The sequence below is a fragment of the Podarcis gaigeae genome, assembly GCF_964106915.1.
Source record: "Podarcis gaigeae genome assembly, chromosome: 12".
In the NCBI taxonomy this organism is placed as follows: Eukaryota; Metazoa; Chordata; class Lepidosauria; order Squamata; family Lacertidae; genus Podarcis; species Podarcis gaigeae.
In genome coordinates, this window is record NC_139688.1 from 13515400 (window position 1) to 13538293 (window position 22894).

A 22894-nucleotide genomic window follows, 5' to 3' on the forward strand; every position below is an offset into this window, starting at 1 on the left:
TGAAAAGCAGGTACGATTACCTGCCTAGTTTACTGAATGCCCCTACTTAGGATGGAAAATATTTCCTAAGGTAATCTGTGTACCCTAATGGTTCTGATTTGATGCATAGCTGGTACACTTAAGATAACTTTGTGTTTAAAATTCAAGTACCAATATTAAAATTGTATAATACAAACCATGAATTAGAGATCCATTTAACCACTGAATATAGTAGCTATGTGGAAAAGAGAGCAGGATTTCATTGCTGATTATTGAGAAAGGTAGAAGAAGGACAGCACCAGCTGAAACCGCAAGAGTAAATGTACTCAAGAATAGCCTGAAAATCAAAAGGAAGCATTATTGTTACTGCTAATACAACAGTTCAGACACAAACTGTTAAGTTAATGAAAACAGCTTAAAAAGAGCTTCAATGCATAACTGCCACTGCTTTGCAGGCACCAGAGCTAATACTCAACATGCAAAGTTTATTTAAAAAAAAAAAATAGAATAGAAACCTATCAAATATTAGCTGCTATTATTATTAATTTATATGTGGCTTACACATACCAAAATGGCCTCTAAGCCGTTCAATTAGCACACCATCCTCTCACTTCCTTATTTTTCCTTATACCTCACAAAAAACTATTCCTGAATGTGTTAAAGAAAACCAAACATCTGTCAAGGTTAATGGAAGTGCTCCCTCTGCTGTAAAAGTCTAGTACTGCTGAAGTAATGAAAAGCTCTGCATGGGAGCAAATTTCAAACAAATTTTGGTTTGCAGATGAATACTAAAAGGGAAACACACACATACACCACAATCCAAAGAACAACACAACTAGATTGGCATGCATAAGGAGGCTCTGGGCTGAGAATTGTCAGATTGCAGCTCCCATGTCATATGGAAAGTCAGTTATGATAAAGATATTTTTTATAAGAGTTTCTTATAAAAGCTATTCAAAAAGTCAAAATTCTCAGGGGACACCTAAGTTTTAAAGAAAATTTAAATACGGGGAATGCAGATTCTATTTTCAGTTTTTGCTATTTGATTCATAAACACTGTTTCCATTGTCAAAAACTAAGAGCTAAAAAGCCATGCAAGCAGCATATATTTTAGTTTTGTGAATGGAGAGCACAAGAGTATTCTTCTTCTGCAACAGAAAAACACTTATTTGGCCTCATTCATTATACTAAACCATGGTTTATTAAAATAAATTCAAACCATGACTTAGTGTCATGTAAAAATCCTGATCAGAAGCGTAATTACGGTTTGTTCAGTGTTTTGAAACCATGGTTTGTTTTTGGTTCACCAAACATTGGCTTGATGTTACGTGTGAACCCAGCATCCTTCTTTAACCACAGTTTGTTTGCCCACCCAACTCTAGAAAAACTACAGCAGCATGGGGCAAGAGCAGCTGGAAAACAAATAAAACTTTGGAAAAACAAACCATGATTCATTCAATTGTCTGTGGGTTTAGCATTATGTACAAGCCAGACCTATATTTGCATAGCACCAGAAAGGTAATGAAAGCCTAAATAAGATATACATATACATACAAACATATACATACGAAATTCTATTGACAATAGCATCTTCATCCTCTTGCTCATCTGAAAAATAATGCATATTTGTATTACATTTTATTTCCGAGACAATTGTTGCCTGCTTTTTACTTCTTTTCCAACATTTTTATATATAAAAAAGTTAAAGTGATCAAAATGCACAGATTACAAATCAGTGAACCCTTGTTTAGACTGCCCTAGTCTTTGCCTTAAAGACAGATGCCTACACAGCAAGATAGCCCAATCTTTGTGCTGTCATAGTACAATGCTCCTATATACAAGCTTTTTTCCACCACTAATCTCAAATTCAGCATTTGAGTCTGCATCACAGTTTACAAAACCTATTGTTCTTGACTGACTGCCTTTGGACAGTCAATGAGGCAGCAAATGAGGAAGTCACTCATGCTTCCTCTATGGCTGTTTTTAACTTTTACATAGGCAAGAGACACATCTCGGTGGCAAAATGCACAGTCCATGTTATCCAGTGCATAAACAAAACAAACATCTCTCCCTTCACCCTCAAATGAGACCCAGAAATGTCAACAGAGGAAGCACAAGTGACTTAAGTTTCCTCCCTTGCTTGCTTTGGTAGAATGTCCTAAGGCCATCTTATGCTTATTTTATTTGCAAACACTTATATACCACCAATATTAAGAAAAAAAAAATCATGGCACTGCAAAGCATAACATCAACAATAAAATTCCATTAATAAATTCCAATAATAAAGAAAAGTGAAATCTCAAAGCACTCTGAAACCATAGGTAAAAAGTTTATTTGTAGATGGGAGTACACATAATTTGGGGGGAAATTAGAATACAGTCATACCTCGGCTCCCAAACGCTTTGGGAGTCGAACATTCCAGCTCCCGAAAGATCGAAAACCAGAAGTGAGTGTTCTGGTTTTCAAACGTTCTTTTGGAAGCAGAATGTCCAACAGGGCTTCCGATTGGCTGCAGGAGCCGGACTTTGGAAGGCAAACTGACTTCCGGAACGGATTCTGTTCAACTTTCGAGGTATGACTGTATGTACAATTCTTAATTTGTTATCACATTTCTTTATTTCTTAGCACTTTGGCTCTACTTTAACAATGTTAAAGAAAATGGAAAATGGAAATTGTGCTTCCTGTGTTCTACCATGAATTTATATTTACAGATTGGACTAGCAGACATTCTCCAAATAGGATGACTCCCCCCTGTGGCCTTGATAGGTAGGGTCTTCAAGACTGTTGCCTATCTTGCAGGAGGAGCATTTGTCCTGCCCTCCAGACCTAACTGGCAGAAAAGAAACAACCCCTCAACCCCAAAATAAAACAACTCAGGGTAGATAGGAAATGAGAAACCGATTGAAAAGAGGTTTAATTTGAAAAGTTCCAACTGTAAGGTGCAAGACAATATGAAACCATATTAGTTATTAGGATTTGTATTAAGAAATGTTATATACAGTGGTGCCTCGCAAGACGAAATTAATTCGTTCCGCAAGTCTTTTCGTCTTGCGAGTTTTTCATCTTGCGAAGCACGGTTTCCCATAGGAATGCATTGAAAATCAATCAATGCGTTCCTATGGAAACCGCCTTCAGACCAGGTCCGGGGACAGTCTGTCCCCCGACCTCTTCTGAAGGCCGGCGGGGGGCGAAAGTCTTTGCTTCCACCCCGCCTGCCTTCCCGGGACAGCGGAGACTTCTCCGCTGTCCCGGGCGATCTTAAAATGCTGGCGGGTGTCAGCACTGCCGCCCGCCCGCATTTTAAAATCGCCCCGGGACAGCGGAGGACTGTCCCGGGGCGATTTTAAAGCCCCCGGGAAGGCAGGCAGGGGGGAGCAAAGACTTTCGCCCCCCGCCGGCCTTCAGAAGAGGTCGGGGGACAGACTGTCCCCGGACCTGGTCTGAAGGCGGTTTCCATAGGAACGCATTGATTGATTTTCAATGCATTCCTATGGGAAACCGTGCTTCGCAAGACGAAAAACTCGCAAGACGAAAAGTCTTTGCTCCCCCCCCCCCCCGCCTGCCTTCAAAAGCCGTCGGGGAGAGCGGAGAATCGCAGCGCGTTTCTCCGCTCTCCCGGAAAGGCAGGCAGGGGGGAGCAAAGACTTTCGCCCCCCGCCGGCCTTCAGAAGAGGTCCAGGGCCTCTTCTGAAGGCCGGCGGGGGGCGAAAGTTTTTGCTCCCCCCGTCTGCCTTCAAAAGCCGTCCAGGATAGCGGGAAGCGCTTCCCTGCTATCCCGGACCGCTTTTAAAATGCTGGCGGTGGGGAGCAAAGCCTTTCGGCCCCCGCCGGCCTTCCTGGACCTCTTCTGAAGGCCGGAGGGGGGGGAAGGCTTTGCTCCCCACCGCCAGCATTTAAAAGAGGTCCCCGGAGATTTCCCTATGGGCTTTCTTCTTGCGAAGCAAGCCCATAGGGAAAATCGTCTAGCGAAGCGACGCAAAAACCGAAAAACCCTTTCGTCTTGCGGGTTTTTCGTCTTTCGAGGCATTCGTCTTGCGGGGCACCACTGTATATGATTTGACAAATCAGTGCAAAATTTCATGTTTAAAGAGAAAAAAGGAAAAATATAGTTTTGGAATTTTCAAACTTTAGAAAGCTCTATTAAAATATTGTCAGAAAAGAAATGAAAATGTAATCAAAATATTATGCAAGGGTTTTTTAAATCAAATTTCATATTTTTTATCATGCTTCATATTTGTATTTTATAAGAGTACTGTATTTCATAAATGTTTAATTAAAAAAGAGAAATGTCAAAATTTAAAGGAATTCATTTTCATAAAGCTACATTTATAAATATACAGTGGTACCTCGGGTTAAGTACTTAATTCATTCCGGAGGTCCATTCTTAAAATGAAACTGTTCTTAACCTGAAGCACAACTTTAGCTAATGGGGCCTCCTGCTGCCGCTGTGCCACCAGAGCACGATTTCTGTTCTCATCCTGAAGCAAAGTTCTTAACCTGAGGCACTATTTCAGGGTTAGCGGAGTGTGTAACCTGAAGCGTATGTAACCTGAAGCGTATGTAACCTGAGGTACCACTGTACACAATGTTAAAGATGAAAGTGAAGAAAAATGTCAAGATGGCTTGATGGTGCAAGCCACCAGAAGCTTACCCTTACCCAAGTATAACTTAGTTTTGGTTTTTGACCAAACAGGTGCCTGTGGGAAGTCTGCAGGCTGGACATGAGCGCAACAGCCTTCTGCCCACCTGCAATTCCAAGCAACTGGTAGTTGGTGGAATAATGCCTCTGACAGTGGAAGCAGAACATAGCCATCATGGCCAGTAGCCTTGGATAGCCAGGCCGTCAATTAATTTGTCTGAGTACAAATAAATTTGGATGTTAAGTTTATTTATGTTATATTAATTTTTCAATTTGCAAATTTAACAAGGAATTTGAGGGAAATATCATGAAAAGATGGGGAATAAAGTAAAGAAGAAGAAAAACAGGAAAAATAGTAAACCAAAAATAGTAACAGGAATAGTAAACCATAACATATTGGATACACTGACCATCAATACGTGGATCTTACATTAAAAATACAAGTTAATATAAGCCGTCCAGTTAAACTTTAATCTCAAACCCTTAAATAGTATATCATTTACTGACATAGTAATGATAAACTAAATTAGCAATCCTGAACCCATATTTATTTAGACTGCAAGCATACTGCTATTTGTACCACTAGGATCCCTGTCATGCAACTGTTAATAAGATTGCACGTGGACTCATTGTTAAAACCGTGTTTATGGAAGACAATCTTACTCGGCTACAAGTGATCGCCAAAGAAGAAGAAGAAGAAGATTGCCACCATGCAGTCTGTAGACATTTGGTAGCTAGGTGGCAGCATGGCACAGGCAATGAGCTTTCTTTCTGGCAATTGCAGTAAGGTGCTTTCCAAGACTGTTAACACACATCTGCCTGGGCACGTTTTGCCCCACTAGGTTATTGTCCCATTTTACATATGGCGCTGTTACATTACTTACTTATATTGTTGATTCTTTTTTAGATTGTATGTATAGTTTAGTACTTATATGTATTAACAGTTTAGTATTGGAATTTTACATGGTAAACCACTTGGAGATTTTTTTATCAGAAGCAATATATAAATTATTTAAATAAATAAACTTCACCTTCTATTAACCAACTTGCAAAATTATAAATGAAGAAAACAGGCACAAGTTAAGAGCTAAAGTCCTAACAAGTTGGGAAACTCACACTGCAAGAAATAAAGGTTGGGCAAATACAACGAAGAGATAATGTAAAATAGTACGGCTCTCTGGTCAAACACAAACTTTCCCCTCATCACCCAAAACACCTTTTTGGCGCTGTGCCCCAATATCATCAAGAGCATCTCATCTATTTCCCATTATGATTGCAGTCTACATATGACTATAAAAACAGTTAGTTACCTCCTTTCCTCTTGTATCTTCTGATAATGAAGTAGGAAACAATATAGAGAATAGCAAACAGAAGAAAACAGATCTGAAAAAGAAAGTTACAGAGTGAAGAGATTCACATCATATAACAAGCAGCAATTTAGTTTTCAAAAATACTAAATGACACAACCTATAATAAATAGAAAGAAAACATTATACCAACAGTATAATTACTAATATGCAATGCTTATGTTATTTTGGCTATTTTTGTAGCTTTTCCAAAGTACTAATTTTACTGCTGAAAGGGCCACACATAAGAAAATTCACCACTATATCTTCTTAACTAGTCAAGATATATTAAAAAGTCCAGATTGCAAAGGAATTAATCCATCATTTTTCAGGAACAATGTATATTAATACGCAAGATGACTGCCAGTCTTATTGTCCAGTGAGCATGCCAGCAAGGTTCTGTTTTGCTTGCACAACACATTTGAAGATATAATCTGGCAACTGACCCAGAACACCAGTAGGATACAATGATGGCACTCCAGCACTCCTGCAACACACAAAGTCTGCTGATTCATTGCACAAGTCTAGGTATTTTTTTACTGGATCACGCTTGTGAGAAAATAAACTATGCATTAAAATGGCATTGAACTTTATACTAATCATTTGTATTTCTTTCAACCACTGACATGTAGACAACTACTGTACCCAGAATATAATACAGGAAAACAAAGCCAGATATGTTAGAAATAAAATAGAGTGGTGCCTCGCAAGACGAAATTAATTCGTTCCGCGAGTCTCTTCGTCTTGCGGTTTTTTCGTCTTGCGAAGCACGGCTATTAGCAGCTTAGCAGCTATTAGCGGCTTAGTGGCTTAGAAAAAGGGGGGGAAGGGAAAAACTCGCAAGAACTCGCAAGACGTTTTCGTCTTGCGAAGCAAGCCCATAGGGAAATTCGTCTTGCGAAGCACCTCAAAAACGGAAAACTCTTTCGTCTAGCGAGTTTTTCGTCTTGCGAGGCATTCATCTTGCGGGGCACCACTGTAGGAACAAAATGAATGGAAAGTTAATTGAAGGTTTTAAACCATTACACTTCCTGTAGTAGCCCCACAATCTGACACTAAAAAACCCAACTATTCAAATACATAATTTATGGGATGCCAATCCCCAATTCAACCGATAATTGACTAAGGCTTGCAATCCTATGTACACTTACCTACCAGCGAGCAAAGACTCCAGAATGTGGGGCTGTGCAAAACATCTCATGTCAAAGGACAAAGTATAAAGTTTGCAATCTGTGCTACATGGGAAACAACTACTACTGTATGTCTTCCTTCTTACAGTGACTGGCAGCTGAACAGAGTGATCAGTGGAAATAAGTGGCAATGTATCTTTCTAACCTGATTTCTTCTTTTATAATCCTGTCAGACCTTGAACTTTTTCATTTAAAAAAATCTTACAATCATGATCCCAGCCTCAGACAGCAGGGTCAACAATGAGGAATGATGGGAGTTGTAGCTCACAGAACCTGAAGGGTATGAGATGGCTGCTCCTGGAATCAAGTGTCTAGAAAGAAAGAATGGCTGCAGTGGTTGAATAGGAATATTCTGCACTGCAACATTCTGTTGCAGGTCCCACTTGACTCTTACCATTATTGAAACATTGTGATACAAAATGTGATGAAAAATGCAACATGAAATTTAGTATTTCCTCTAATAATGAGAGTCTGTGCAATGTAATGTTGCCCATGGATAGCAAATGGCCAAAGGATTGCACTCCTCACATACACAAATTTTACTATTAATCATGTTTAGTAGTCAGTATGCTGGTTTAGGAATAACACCAAACCAAGGTTTGGCATTACGTATATCAGAAGAGTAATTAATAATAATACTAAAAGTACAAAGTACAATGTCTGAGTAGAAAAGCAGAATAGAGATTAATAAAACAACAAAAATAACTTCATAAAAATATTCTTTAACTTTAAAGTCAGGTTTCACATTAAATACTGACTGAAAGGCATCATGTACTTTGAAGAAGAACGAACTCAGGACGAAAAGGAGAAATGAGCTAAGAGGAAGGCACGTTTGGCAAATCCTCACCGTGATCAACTCCTACCTGGATCCAGAACTGGTCTCCACAGTTGCCTACGGACACACTGTTAAGACCATATTCATGGAAGACAATCTTACTCAGCTATGAGTGATCGCCAAAGAAGATTGACTGTATATTTGGATGGAAGTAGAATATTCCCTTCCCCCCATGCATATGTCAGGACTTAATCTGAGCCGGATTGTACCTGAACAGTATATTAATTTGCAATTTCTTTGGACTCTGGCTTTATTCACTGTGCTTTCACTCGAATTAGCTATCTCTAAATGCCAATAACCAGTTATATCAAATGACTGGACGGATCAGCACTCTCCAGGACAGCGCTTGTCAGCATATAGTACCCCATTCCTGGTTCAGCTCATTTTACCCAGTACTTGTCATTAAAACCCTGCAGAGTACTTCTATTATCCTTCATTCTCAGGGTTTCAGGAAGGAGATAATGAAAAAACTAGAGGGTTGTTTATGCAGAGACTATTTTAAAATACATTATCTACAATTAATTGGCTAACACTTACGTTCTCATGCAAAAACACTTATGGATTAAAAATGGCTTGCTTTGCCAAGTTCAATTTGACTGGAAGCAGGGTCATATTTAATTCTGAAACAGTACTTCCAACCCACAGCGAGAGATCTATTATTCCAAATTAAATCAGTGTGATTTAAAGCCAGAATAAAGGTAGTTCACATTTTTGCAGAGAACACCTAACGGCATGCAGGGATTTGCAGATGCAATCAATTTCTGACTTCCAACTGCAGCTGCCCATAATTTCATCACAGTGATCTTCAAAGTGTATTTTTAGGATAGAGTAGGAAATGGGTCTATAAACAATTTGTCAGGTGATGCTATAGAGGATAATCAAAAGTATATCCTTTCCTCACCTCTTCCTCATGCTAAACCTCATCCAGTGTTCTACAACTAACCAACATAGTTGGCACCCATGTGTCTTGAGAGACAATGGAAGAGTGCGCCTTTGGGGATGAAGTCAAACCATTGGAGGGTTACAGCATCTGCTGTGGCTGTAGAAACCGATACAGAAGGGACATGTTTTGTTACAGCAGGGGAAGATGAAGGCACTAGGAACTAGAGTGGTTAGATAAATAGTCTAGAATGAAACATTACAGTATACATAAGAGAAGGCAGCTGCCAGCATATCCTACAGATAGTTAATTTCACTTGCACAGTATCTTTCTGTTGTTTGGCTAGTGGTTGAGACTCCAACAACCAAACTACAAAATGATACAAGTGAAATTAACTGTCAGTAGAATACACTAGCAGCTGCCATGTCTTTTTACATACAATGTTTCATTCTAGTGATTTAACCACTCAGTTCCTAGAAGTTTACATACCATATATTCTGTAATACAGAAAGGTTGGCAATATTATTATCACATTCCAAGCATATTGTGTCCAAGGACCAACATTTCTCATGGCTAGAGCTTGCAAAAGTAACTGAATTTAAGCTCTAGAACTTCTTAGGGATCAGATGCTGTACTTAAAAGGTTGGGTTTTTTTAAAAAAGGCCTAAAATCTGGGGCAGGGGGAGATTATACAGCCCTAAATCATTCCTTAGATTCCCCCAACCCCAACTCAAGAGATGGTTCTACAATAGCAAAATGCTACATACAAAAAAAAAAAAAAGGTCAAACGATGCAGGTCTGACAAGAAGCCATACTAACTCATAGCAAGCAAATAAATACCCAAAAAGTGAGGGGCAGTCCACATTAATGCCCTGAAGTATATTAACTCTTGAATAAAAGCAGCAGGAAATATAACCATTTGTGCACCATCTTCAAATTGCTGATACAGAACTGCATGTAAACCTGGAAAGGCCATAGTGCAGCTTTTTTCAACCTTGGGTCCCTAGGTGTTGTTGAACTACAATTCCCATCGCTCCTTGCCAGCATGGTCAGTGGTCAGGGATAATGGAAGTTTATCCAAAAATGCTGAATGTGTATGAAGATAGATGACTGCATGGGGTAGAAACCAGGATGAAGGGGACAGAAGCTGAAACAGGTGAAACCACTTCCACATGTGCTTGAAAAAGCACAGCCATAATTGCAAATATAACCATGGATCCCTCACAATAATTTTTAATTATTCCCAATATTTAATAATTCCCAATATTTTCCAAGCTTAGTGATAGAGAATCTGGTTACTGTATCTTGTAGGTTATCTTAGGACTCATGATATGACACAAATGCATGGAATCAACAGCAATGCCTTCCTTAAACTATTTTCTCAGTGGTACTACTGTTGAGTCTGCAAAGCATTACAACTGTAAACCACATTAAAAGGTTTAGAACAATTTAGAACAGTTTCCCAAATTGAAAGCAGTGAATATAATTACAATTAGCAATCTTTCTTCTATACAGCAGGTGGCAACAGACTGATTCTAATGCAAGAGTGTTCCCATAAGGAAATGCTTGTGTTCTTCAGGGTCATTTGACAACTAAACAAAGTACTAATAGCTACATGCAGATTCATCTCAAGCATCATAAATAAAGATATGCCACTCACAGACTTCTGCAAAGAATATCAAATCAAAATTTCATTTTTATTTGCATTCCTTGGTGCCTCAGAAATGCTTTAAAAAAGAATGAATATGGGAGTGGGGGCCAGGGAAAAAACAATGCTATCCAGGGTTGTAAAGACTGCAGAGAGAATAATTGGGTGCACTCTTCCCACCTTAGATCAAATCTATGCTGTCAGGTGCCATAAGAAAGCGGCAGAGATAGCGCAGGATAGTACGCACCCCGGAAATGATCTCTTTCAGCTTCTGCCTTCTGGAAGAAGGTATAGGGTTATAAAGGCCACGACTAGCCACCTGAGAAACAGTTTCTATGAGAATGCAATTCCGGTTCTAAACGCAGCATAAGGGGTCTCTATAGTATAGTGTATTTTAAAATGGGGTTTCAGAGTTTTTAGGGTTTTTTTAATGTTTTATGGAGTTTTGTAGTAGTTTTATGTAGTTTTGTAGTAGTTTTATGTAGTTTTTCAATTTTAATTGTTCTGCATGGGACAATGACAATAAAGATATCGTATACAGTATATATATCGTATAATATTGTCAGTTGCCTTTGCTCATGAACTGCTTTGATTACAATTAAAGAGGTGAACAGAGCATCAACAATTTATTCCATATGACAATAGCTATCCATCTGGTGAGCCTGGAAGACCTTAAGAATGATGGTATCATTCAAAAATTTCTCAGTCCAACCCATATGTAGTAAAACAACAATGATGGCCTATCATATAGGGTTGTCATAAGGATTACTGAGAAGGATATTGACAAGCTGAAATGTGTGCAGAGGAGGGCAATAAAGTTGGTCAAGGGTCTGGAAACCAAGCCTTATGAGGAATGGTTGAAGGAGTTGGATATGTTTAGCTTGGAAAAGAAGAGACTGAGAGGAGATATGATAGCCATCTTCAAACACCTAAAGGGCTGTCACATGGAAGATAGAGCATTCTTGTTTTCTCCTGCTCTGAAGGCTAGGACCCAAACCAATGTATTCAAGTTACAAGAAACAAGATTCCAACTAAACATCAGAAAGAACTTTCTGACAGTAAGAGCTGTTCAAAAGTGGAACTGGCTCCCATGAGACGCAGTGGACTCTCCTTCCTTGCAGGTTTTTAAGGTTGGATGAATCTAGCTGAGATTCTTGCACTGCATGAGGTTGGACTCGATAACCCCTGAGATCCCTTCCAACTATGATTCTATGAAATGTAGCTTCTGAGTGTGGAAGCATTCTTTACCTCAATTTTCAATGCCTGGAAGCCAAAGTCTACTTGGCATAACAACATAAAGAAGTCAAGTTTGTTAACCCTGCTAGATCATCCACCCATAGCAATGTCCTCAGAAAACCCAGGTCCATCAAACTGATCTCTGAAATTCTTGCCATTGTAGAGGAAGGAACAAGAGGCTAGACCATATCAATCTCACTGCTTCAGAAAAGAACGTTGGAAGGACTGTACTTTCCATACTCTCAAGCCTTAGCTTATTATTATTGGTTTTAAAAATGAAGTTCCCAATTAAAACAGGAGGGCAGTATGATAAAGCCACCACAATATCAAGTTCTCTTCTGCTGCTTTTTATAACACACCTTTAATAAGGGTAAGGAACCTCTTGCCAATGGGCCAAATTTGGGGTACCATAGTTCCTAATTTGATCCACAAGGCCTGTTTCCCCATCTGCCCCACACCTGACATCTTATGTGATGTCAAGTGTGGGGCACCTAATGGTGTGTCTGAATCATATGTACAACAGAGTTCCCCTTGCAAAGCCCCTTGCACTGGTGTTCCCAGACACCTGACAACCAGTTAGCTGTCAGACACTTGGGAAGCACCGCAGAAGGGACAACCCACCTGTCCAGTCAGGAATGAGGATGGAGAAAGATCTGGTCAGTCGGGTCAAAAGGTTCCTTGCCCATGCTAGAAGGTAAAAAAGGTGTAGGTTCTTCTTCTACATTGACTGTTCTAGACATAGGCATGTAGAAGAAAATTTGAAAATAAAGAAGTTGTTGGCACATGTTAATATGTTTTTAGCTTAAGTTGATCTTATTTATATTTTGAATTGTTTGAAATACATGTTTGAAACTTTTGAGAACTTAATGTGTTTTATTGTTTGTAAACCACTTAGAGATTCTATTTATAATCAAGCAGTATATAAATCTTGTTAAATAAAATAAATAAAATTCCAAGGTGGCACTTTTACAATAAACTATATAAATAAAACTCAATATATCAAATTATTCATGATATTCTTTAGTATAGAACTACATCCACACACCTGCATATTCATGGAAGCTAAGAGTTATAACTCATAAAAATTTATCCCAATGTATTGATTTTTCATACTTTTGATATGACAGATTTATAATACTCTACAAAAGCATTAAATTAGAACCAGTACTTTCATCCCCTTAGAATAAATAAGAAACTAGCATTAAGTTTTTATGAATAAAATATAAGCACAAACAGAAGGATGTGGAGTCACTAAAAATGTATAATTCTGTTTACAGCAGAATATTACTCCCTAACACAACTGGAGAAAAGCAAAAATCAACAACCAACAATCAAAAACCAAGCAGATCACTCCCTCTTCTCATAGGCTAATGTGACGGGAGAGCAATCCTGCTTACTGCTGGGTTCCTGCTTAATGCTTCAAAGGCTCCCAACAACCAGCTAGCTGTCAAGCACTTTGGCAGCTGTTCAAAGCAGGCTTTGATCAAGCCCAATTTTTATCAGTATGATGTCAGGTCAGGTACAGGGCAGGTGAATGTGACTTGCCCAAAATGGACTCAGGGGCCAAATGGGGAAGCCTGATGGGCCAACACTGACCTGAAGGCTGGAGGTTCCTCGCCCCTGATTTAAAGCATTCGGATTTAAATTCGGCGCAATTCTCTCCCCGATGCTTTTTAACATCTTTATGCGCCCCCTTGCCCAGATTATCCGGAGCTTTGGGCTGGGCTGTCACCAATATGCTGATGATACTCAGCTCTATCTGCTGATGGATGGCCACACCGACTCGGCCCCAAACACATTGACCAGATGCTTGGAAGCTGTGGCTGGATGGTTTCGTGGGAGCCGATTGAAACTAAATCCTTCGAAGACAGAGGTCCTATAGCTAGGTCGGGATGGCATGGGGATGAGGGACCAACTCCCTTCTCTTGCGGGGGCCCAATTAGTGCCATTGCCTTCCGTTAAGAGTTTGGGTGTAATCCTTGACGCCTCCCTTTCCATGGAGGCGCAGGTTACAGCAACAGCCAAGGCGACATTTTTCCACCTTCGCCGCATCAAGCAGTTGGTCCCTTACCTTTCCCGCCCTGACTTGGCCACAGTGATCCATGCGACGGTCATCTCCAGGCTTGACTACTGTAATTCGCTCTACACGGGGCTGCCCTTGAAGCTGTCCCAGAAACTCCAGCGGGTACAGAATGCTGCAGCGAGGCTCCTCATGGGGTCTCTGCCATGGGAGCATATTCACCCAGTGCTTTTCAAGCTGCACTGGCTCCCGGTGGAGTACAGGCTCAGATTTAAGGTGCTGCTTTTGACCTTTAAAGCCCTTCACGGCCTAGGACCCTCGTACCTCCGGGACCGCCTCTCCTGGTATGCCCCACGGAGAGCCTCAAGGTCCATAAATAACAACACCCTAGTGGTCCCGGGCCCTAAGGAAGTTAGATTGGCTTCGACCAGAGCCAGGGCCTTTTCAACTCTGGCTCCGGCCTGGTGGAACGCTCTGCCTCATGAGACCAGGGCCCTGCAGGATCTGATTTCTTTCCGCAGGGCCTGTAAGACAGAGTTGTTCCGCCTGGCCTTTGGCTTGGAGCCAGTTTGATTCCCTCCCTCCCCCCCCCTCTCTCTCTCTCTCTTTTTTCCCCTTCTTTTCCTTCTCCTCCTGCGATGAGGCTACATTTTAATATTTTAATGTTCCATTATTTTAATTGTTGTGTTTCATTTTTGTTTTTAAGTTTGTAATCATTCATCTTGTTGTTTTTTTATTGCTTGTAAGCCGCTCTGAGCCCGGCCTTGGCTGGGGAGGGCGGGGTATAAATAAAAAATTATTATTATTATTATTATTATTATTATTATTATTATTTGGTCCATGACATGCAAGTTCATATGCCCACTCAGCCATAAGTTGCACTGGTGACATTAGGACAAAGGCTTGCCTGGCCCCTTTGTTGCGTATCATTAGGCACCAGGCAAAAACATTCCTCTTCTCCCAGGCCTTTGGCCACGTAAACAATCTATGGCCTTTTAAACTGGGAGGTGTGTTGTTTCTATTTGTTACTATGATACATATTTCATTTTTTATGGTAATTCACCATGTGATTCTCAGAAGAAGGGTGGTATAGAAATTTAATTCATTCAGTGGTTTTCAACCAGTGTGCCAAGGCACCCTGGGGTGCCTTGAATGATGGTCAGGGTTGCCACGAGCAACACTGGCCTCTGTCCCTCTTTCCTTCCCTCCCTCCTCTGATGCCCTCTCACATCTCTGCCTACCCCGAGCTTGCACAGCTGTTTATTGCAGCAGCCCTGGCTATAAGCTCTGAAAAGGAATGGTGCCTGAAGGAGGCAGCTCTCTTTAGGCTAGGGTGAGGGCAGCTCAGAAACCAGAGAGAGCAGCAGCTGCCTGGAGGACACCCAAGGAGAAGAGGGAGGCATCAGGAGGCTGAGGGAACACTGCACAAGGGAGGGTGTTTGAAAAAGGGTGAGAGGTTGCCAGCTCTGCAGGCAAGGAGTGACATAACTGTACACCTGAGCCCCACAGGGATGCTACAGAAATAATGTAGTTGGTCAAGGGAGCCGTGGACTCAAAAAGGTTGAAAACCTCTGAATTAATAAATTAAACTAATTAATAATAAATTCACCGTTAACCCCATGGGGAAAGTATGAGGTACAAATAATAAAACAAGACTCTGTATTTTCTCTAGTTATTGTAGATCATACCATTTTACCAAATATTTGCAAAAATATTTGCGAAAAAGAATAAATGCTGAAAAACTTGATGTTTCCCAAAGACCACAGAACAAGTTTATTAGCTGAGCCGGCATCTGGATTCTGGGGAACAATTTAAATTCTTGCCCGGCCAACAGAATTCCCACATCCAACCTCAAAACTTTAGGACTGTATTACATTGCCACTTTCACTGACAATACTGAACAATAATTTTAAATAATCAAATTTCAACAAACCATGGATTAGTCTATGAAGCCTCCTCATTTGGGCAAGGCATGCCCATATGCCCAACATCTGACATCAAACGTGACACAGTTTCAGTGTGGGCTGTTTAAAAGTCCTTTTGCAAACAGCCCACACCACTCTTTGAAGTCCCAACAACTGGGGCTACAAAGTGCATCACCTGCTGTTATAGTGATTATAGTAACCCCCCCTGCCTGCCAAATTTGGCGCAGCAGAAATGGGGAGGTAAAGACCTGGTCCACCAGGATTCACTCAACTTCCAACTACCAAAATCCAAAATAAATGTGGATTTATAAGTGTGTGAAATAGGCACTGCAGTACTAACATGCCTGCTGCTATGGAGGAAAAATGTAACAATGATGAACGAATAGTTCAAACCCACTCTGGTCAGCATTCACACAGAAAGAGAATACATTTCACCTTGAACTCAGCTGAATAAATTTCTATCCATTTTTAGCTTCTCAGGAAAACAACTGTCTGTGATGCAAGTCCTACAGGTCAAATAAAGGACTAATTGTACTGTTCTTTAGAAGATTCTCAGCAACATGCCAGGTAGGCCAATTAATCAAGAGTTATAGTGGAAAGAGAAAAAGCCTTCAATCCTAACATTATCACATTCTTGTAACATTAACACATTCACGCTAATACTTGGCTTCCATTCATGGTTTGTCTGGAAAGAAAACAAATCTGTGAGCCCAGGTTCACACTTCACAACAAGCCAGGTTCTGTATTGGTTTGGGCATGTTTCCTCTCCCACATTGGCACAGTAAAGAGCAGAGTAGGAGAAGGGCACTTGTGCACATTAATTTATTTTAAACTATGGTCTAACAGTAGGAACAAACCCAGCCAAAGAAAAAATAGCATCTCCAAGGAGACATTGAAAAATTACTTAAGAGACAGATATTGATTGGTGGTTTGTGTGGAAAAGCTAAGAACAAATGGCAGCAGCCAAATCACAAATATATGTGATTGAGTACCCACATTTTCCCTTAATTTTTAGAAGCCACATACAACACTGGATCCAATCTAACTGTAAGCACACAACCTGATAGCTCAGTCAGTACAGTATAAGACTCTTAATTTCAGGGTTGTGGGTTTGAGCCATGCATTGGGCAAAATATTCTTGCATTGCAGGGGTTTGGACTAGATGACCCTTGCGGTCAATTCCAACTCTACAATTCTGTGATTCTATTATCAGAAAATCATATCTACCTCCAGCAGAGAAATGGGAGTGAGTAGGAGCAGGTGAAACCAAGTCCATGCCCCCCCCCCTTAATCTCTTGGAACACTTATCAATGTGACTGTTGACTTTTCTACTGCAGTTACTGTATCTGGAATGAAGGAGGGGTCATAAATACAACACTTCACCTGTGAACAGAACAAAATTCATATTCATGGAAGAGGGATTTCTCACTTCCCCCTACCTTCTGCAGTATCCAATAATCTTCTCCTGGGTTTGGAGACCCTTGGGAATGGTGTACAATATTGTGCACATGGCTGCAGATAGAGGGGGGAGTTGGCTGATATCTCCCCCTTATGTGAATAGAGGAGCAACTTAGGAGCCAAGTTAATGTTCTTCGTCCATATAAATTTGCTCTCTAATTGGATTAGGAAACTAAAAACTGCCATACATAATTAGTTCTTAGACAAAAGTAGTCACTCCCACCATAGGAGACAAATGAACTCTGGGAAGGGATTGAGAGAAACCATGAATTAACAACCATAAATTACCTCTATGCAACATATTCTATTTAACACACCTACATGGAAAAAATACCCAGAGGATCTAATTTATATCAGGGAATTTCACTCAATACAGCAGAATGAATGCCATTTACTTAAACAGTAAACAAGCACTGAGGATGAAAAAACTGTATTTAATAATTGTTTCAATTATTTTCCAGATTTTCCAGAAAACTAATTAAGGATTTATATTTAAGATTTTCATGAAACAATAGCACCATGAGTACGTAGTCCTTTAAACTTTTTCACGAAAACCCTAAATTCTACACACAAATCATCAAAACTATAAATTTAATATCATTCACATTTGTTCAACTGGGTTCTCCTTAGAACTGTTGCCGTGGTCTGGGAGCTTCTGGAGGGATATACAGTGGTACCTCGGGTTACATTCACTTCAGGTTACATACGCTTCGGGTTATAGACTCTGCTAACCCAGAAATAGTACCTCGGGTTAAGAACTTTGCTTCAGGATGAGAACAGAAATCGTGCTCCGGTGGCGCGGCAGCAGCAGGAGGCCCCATTAGCTAAAGTGGTGCTTCAGGTTAAGAACAGACCTCCAGAACGAATTAAGTACTTAACCCGAGGTACCACTGTATATGCATTTAGCACTGAGGGGGTCATAGGAGTCTGGTGCAAGGCAACCAGAAAAGTTATGTCTTTTGATCACTGGCCATCAATCAACATGTTAAAACTGAAGCAATAAAGCTGCTGGCACATTTGTAAAGCTAAGCAGGGTCTGATATGATTTCAGTTGGATGGGGATTGCAAATTGAGATTCCTGCATTGCAGGGGTGGACTAGATGACCCTCAGGATCCCTTCCAACTCTACAATTCTATAACTCTTTTCTTTTCATTGAGTTGTGATCTCCATGAATCAGTCAACAAACCTTCTAAACTGCAAGTCATCTCATTTCTGGAAAATGTATTGTGCATTATTTATAAACACGTAGCCTTTAAAAATGCTAAGTTGGCATATTTGGTGCATCTCAACCATCATTTACCCTGAATGCTATCACTTCAAAGACTGGAAAGGATGTTATAAAAAGAAATTCCACACTGGAGTTTTATAATTCAATAGAAAGGAAGTGAAGGCACCCATGGTGCAATTTCACTTCCAGAAAGTCCATTTTCTCATATATTGCAAAGAAAATGTTACAATTTGTTTGATGTTTATCTGTATTTTGAGTCTGATTAATCTATTATTCAGAGTCTCTATGAAGCAAGGGACTAGGTAAGGAAAGCTATCTGAAACTGAATCCAAACAAAGATGGCATGATGACGTGGGTACAAGAAACTGACTACTGTATTATTCTTTGGTAATTTTGTTGTACGTTTGTGCTGTCTGAAGAGCAAAAGGATGGTATGACTGCCAAGTCCATTTTCACAAACTAAATTTGTAGCTATTCAAAATGCAAACTAGGTTCCTAGCACCAGGAGAATTGGACCAACAGTAAGAAGATGCTGATGAGAATTATGAAAAAAGCAGAAGGCTAACTTAAGGTATTAGTTATTATGCAACTTTTGCACAGCACAGAAGTGTTGCTGTGCTATGTGTGGGCTGCAATTTCTGAGAAGGGCTTAACATTCACTTTACTGAAAATATCAACTTACAACTGAAGGGGGGGGAAAGGTTTTATAAAAGACCAAAGCTGAAAATAACAAATCCTCAGAAATGAGAACAGACCCTCAGTTGTTCACACCTTGATCTAATAAAACAAGCAAAACAAGAAGGGTCACTATAATCAAAACCAACAAGCTAAACAATCTGCTCCTACTCTGAAAGGCAGGATTCTCCATGCATTAAATGAACAATGTGTCCCAGGCCACAGGAACCAGCCTGATTCCGGGAATAGTGTAGTGTAAAAAAGCAATTAAGGAAGTATGCCAGGTTACAAAAAGCTTCCAAGAACACTAATTTTATCTAACCTGTTACAGTTTTTTCAATAAAAAATTAGAGGCCAAAACTGAAAACACAGTTTGGGGGACGTATACCATAACATTCCTAGAGAAAGACTATATATTCTATTTCTGGTTAAGAACAGCATTTAACACAGGCTGAGCAACTATAAAATCCATTACCAAAAGTATTGTGCAGAGGAGATGACGTAGTCCTGTGACACTGCGGTGTTAACCACATAATCCCTCATTCTGATGCATGCCATGCTCAGTCTGGAGAAAGTGTGAAAGACGTGTGTAAGGAAAGAAGGAACGCAACAAGCTACCCCATACTTGCCTATGGAATTTACAAAGCAACATGGTGGTTTTAAGTACTGTCTTTATCTAACATTATAATCAGCTGAAGGAGAGAGAAATGTAAAATATTACACTGGGGGGTATTGAATAATGGGATGGAGGGCAAACCTTACAGCACAGCAATTTAAGGTGGCATCAGGCAATAAATAAGCAGGAGTACAATTTACTCACACATCCAACTTTTCAGTATTAAATTGGCACATCACTTCATGGGGAGACGTGCAGGTTCACTTTTGTATTTGCAGAGGTGGGGAGATGTGATAGAACCAAAGTGGACAACTCCAAAGAGGCCATACAGACAGTTATATATCTCTGAATGTACCCAGCATGCAACTATGCAAAGCTGGGGAGGCGGACAACAGGTTGGGGAAGAATGCTGTGAGAACAGTATTTAGTATGATGTGGGGAAAAGCGAAACATTAGTGAGTACAGAGCCACAAAGTACATAGTACTTACGAGGCAGATGGCTAATACAGGACTGATCTGGAGAGGCTAGACAAATGATGCACTCTTGTACTTGACTGGCACAGGTTCAACAGTTTGTGTCAGCATTAGAAAGATTCGGCCATGAAATTCACTTGGTAACCTTAAACCCATTACCCTAACCTACTTCACAGGTACAGATAGGTAGCCGTGTTGGTCTGCCATAGTCAAAACAAAAAAATTCCTTCCAGTAGCACCTTAAAGACCAACTAAGTTAGTTCTTGGTATGAGCTTTCGTGTGCTTGCACACTTCTTCATACCAAGAACTAACTTAGTTGGTCTTTAAGGTGCTACTGGAAGGAATTTTTTTGTTTTGACTACTTCACAGGGTTGTTATGAAGTATAGTGGGGTGGGGAATCCATGCACTTTTTGAGCTCCTTTGGGGGCAAAGTGAGGTACGACTTTTTTTTCCAAAAGTTGATGGTAGTCAATTGCAAACAACATGACCTCTAGAGATTCATCTATAAATGTGTGAGGAATCTTTTTCAGCATGAGGGCTATATTCCCCCATTGGCAACCTTATGGGAGTGGCATGCCAGTTTAGGTGGGACTAGAGACAAAACTGGGTGGAACAATAGGCATTACCACACACAAAAAGTAGGGTGTTTCTTTATGCACATACATCTCTCCATGCTTTAAAAAGGTAAAGGTACCCCTGCCCATACGGGCCAGTCTTGACAGACTCTGGGGTTGTGCGCCCATCTCACTCAAGAGGCCAGGGGCCAGCGCTGTCCGGAGACACTTCCGGGTCACGTGGCCAGCGTGACATCGCTGCTCTGGCAAGCCAGAGCCGCACACGGAAACGCCGTTTACCTTCCCGCTGGTAAGCGGTCCCTATTTATCTACTTGCACCCGGAGGTGCTTTCGAACTGCTAGGTTGGCAGGCGCTGGGACCGAGCAGCGGGAGCGCACCCCGCCGCAGGGATTGGAACCGCCGACCTTTCGATCGGCAAGTCCTAGGCACTGAGGCTTTAACCCACAGCGCCACCTGCGTCCCACCCTCCATGCTTTACTCTGGCAATTAAAAAACATTATCCCAGTTCAAGGACACATTCCAGTCAGTAAAAAGCTGATGAGGGGTATGACCTTTGGAAAGTCCCAACTGCCAAATGATGAGGCCTGGAGGGTCACATTTGCACCCGAGGCCTGAGGCTTCCCATCTGTTCTAGAAGATGGAAATACAGTGGTACCTCAGGTTAAGAACGTAATTCGTTCTGGAGGTCCGTTCGTAACCTGAAACTGTTCTTGACCTGAGGTACCACTTTAGCTAATGGGGCCTCCTGCTGCTGCCACACAGCTTCTATTCTCATCCTGAAGCAAAGTTCTTAACCCGAGGTACTATTTCTGCGTTAGCGGAGTCTGTAACCTGAAGCGTCTGTAACCCGAGGTACTACTGTATATGCAACAATAATGCACACCTGCTCAGTACATGATATGCAAAAGTAGTAGATGGTATTTATAGAAGGGCTGTGGTGACACCATATACCGGTACTTCCAGTCTTGGGTTAAGGTTTGGATTATGATCTGGAGCTAGGAAGCACTTTATATGCAAATCAGAGTGGCATAAGCTTCTTTGTAGAATGTACTCCCACATTCAGCAAAGGAGGTAAAAGCAATGGATAGCTGGATACATCAAAAACACATCACTTGTGCAAAAGGTGATGGACTGAACTTTGAATGCTTCGATTTTACTCAGAAATTAGTACTAATGAAACTAATGAAACCACTGAGAAGTTTTATTACAATCAAGCAGTATATAATTTACTTACAGGTACTGAGAATCAGAACTAGAGAGTACAGCTACAGTGTGTCAATACAGCTACCATACTTGGTATGGGCTGTGCTTGGGGAGAGGGTTATATGAGAATGAGGAAGACATTCTCCTGCAGGAATGTATGATACATACCACTTATATTGGCTGTAAAGGTTTTTTCTCTACCCTGTATACCCATACTGGGGGCAGTCATATGAGCATAAGCTTTTCCAAGTGAAAAGATCTTCATGAACTAAGTGTCAGTCAGTCAACACTTTATATGCTGAAATGAAAGGTCACTGCAAGAGCGTCCCATGAATACATTTGACCCACATAACTTATGCCCAAAAGAGTGCAAAAGTATCCCATGAACACATTTGACCCACATTACCTTGTTTGTTTATTATATTTCAGACATGTTTGTTTACGCATTTATTATATTTCTAAACAGTTCTTCACCTGAAAGGGATCCCAGTGTTATATACAGCAAGTAATAAATACAGTAACACAATGCTGTTTTAAAGTCACAGACCATAAAACCAAGTACCTGACATAAGCAAATCCCAGAACTCTGTCTACAGAGACACCCCAGACTCTTAAGAACAATGATGCTGCTAAAGGGTGGTAAAGTGCTATTTATTATTGTACCTCCTCTGCCTATGGTGGGAACAAAAGAATTACAGAACTTTTAATAATAATAATAGTAGGTGTAGAAACTCTTTAGGCCAATCCACCTTGGAGACAGAAACTATGACCACACACTTCCAAAGCTGCACAAAAGTGCAACACGGTTAATGGTCTCATTACATGTTTGCCTTCGCAACTACTGTCCTACATAATGCTTAAAACCTGGCTTTAGTCCCTAAGCAACACGCACACAAATACGGAAAAACGTGGAACAGTTTCTTTAAACTGAAAGGCGAAGCGTGACTTGCGGAAGGTAAGGGA

At 40.6% G+C, this 22894-nt stretch overlaps 1 protein-coding gene across 2 annotated transcripts in view; it reads right to left on the minus strand.

Annotated features, from left to right (window-relative positions):
* The window catches only part of LMBR1 (limb development membrane protein 1), a 68858-nt gene that overhangs the window by 45049 nt on the left and 915 nt on the right, over positions 1-22894 (minus strand). For both annotated transcript variants that reach the window (XM_083705027.1, XM_083705028.1), the window contains exons 2-4: positions 5929-6001; positions 1548-1587; positions 177-316 (exon numbers count right to left, since the gene is read on the minus strand). In XM_083705027.1, coding sequence (XP_083561153.1) covers positions 177-316; positions 1548-1587; positions 5929-6001 — 253 coding nt within the window. The remainder of the gene's footprint in view (positions 1-176; positions 317-1547; positions 1588-5928; positions 6002-22894) is intronic.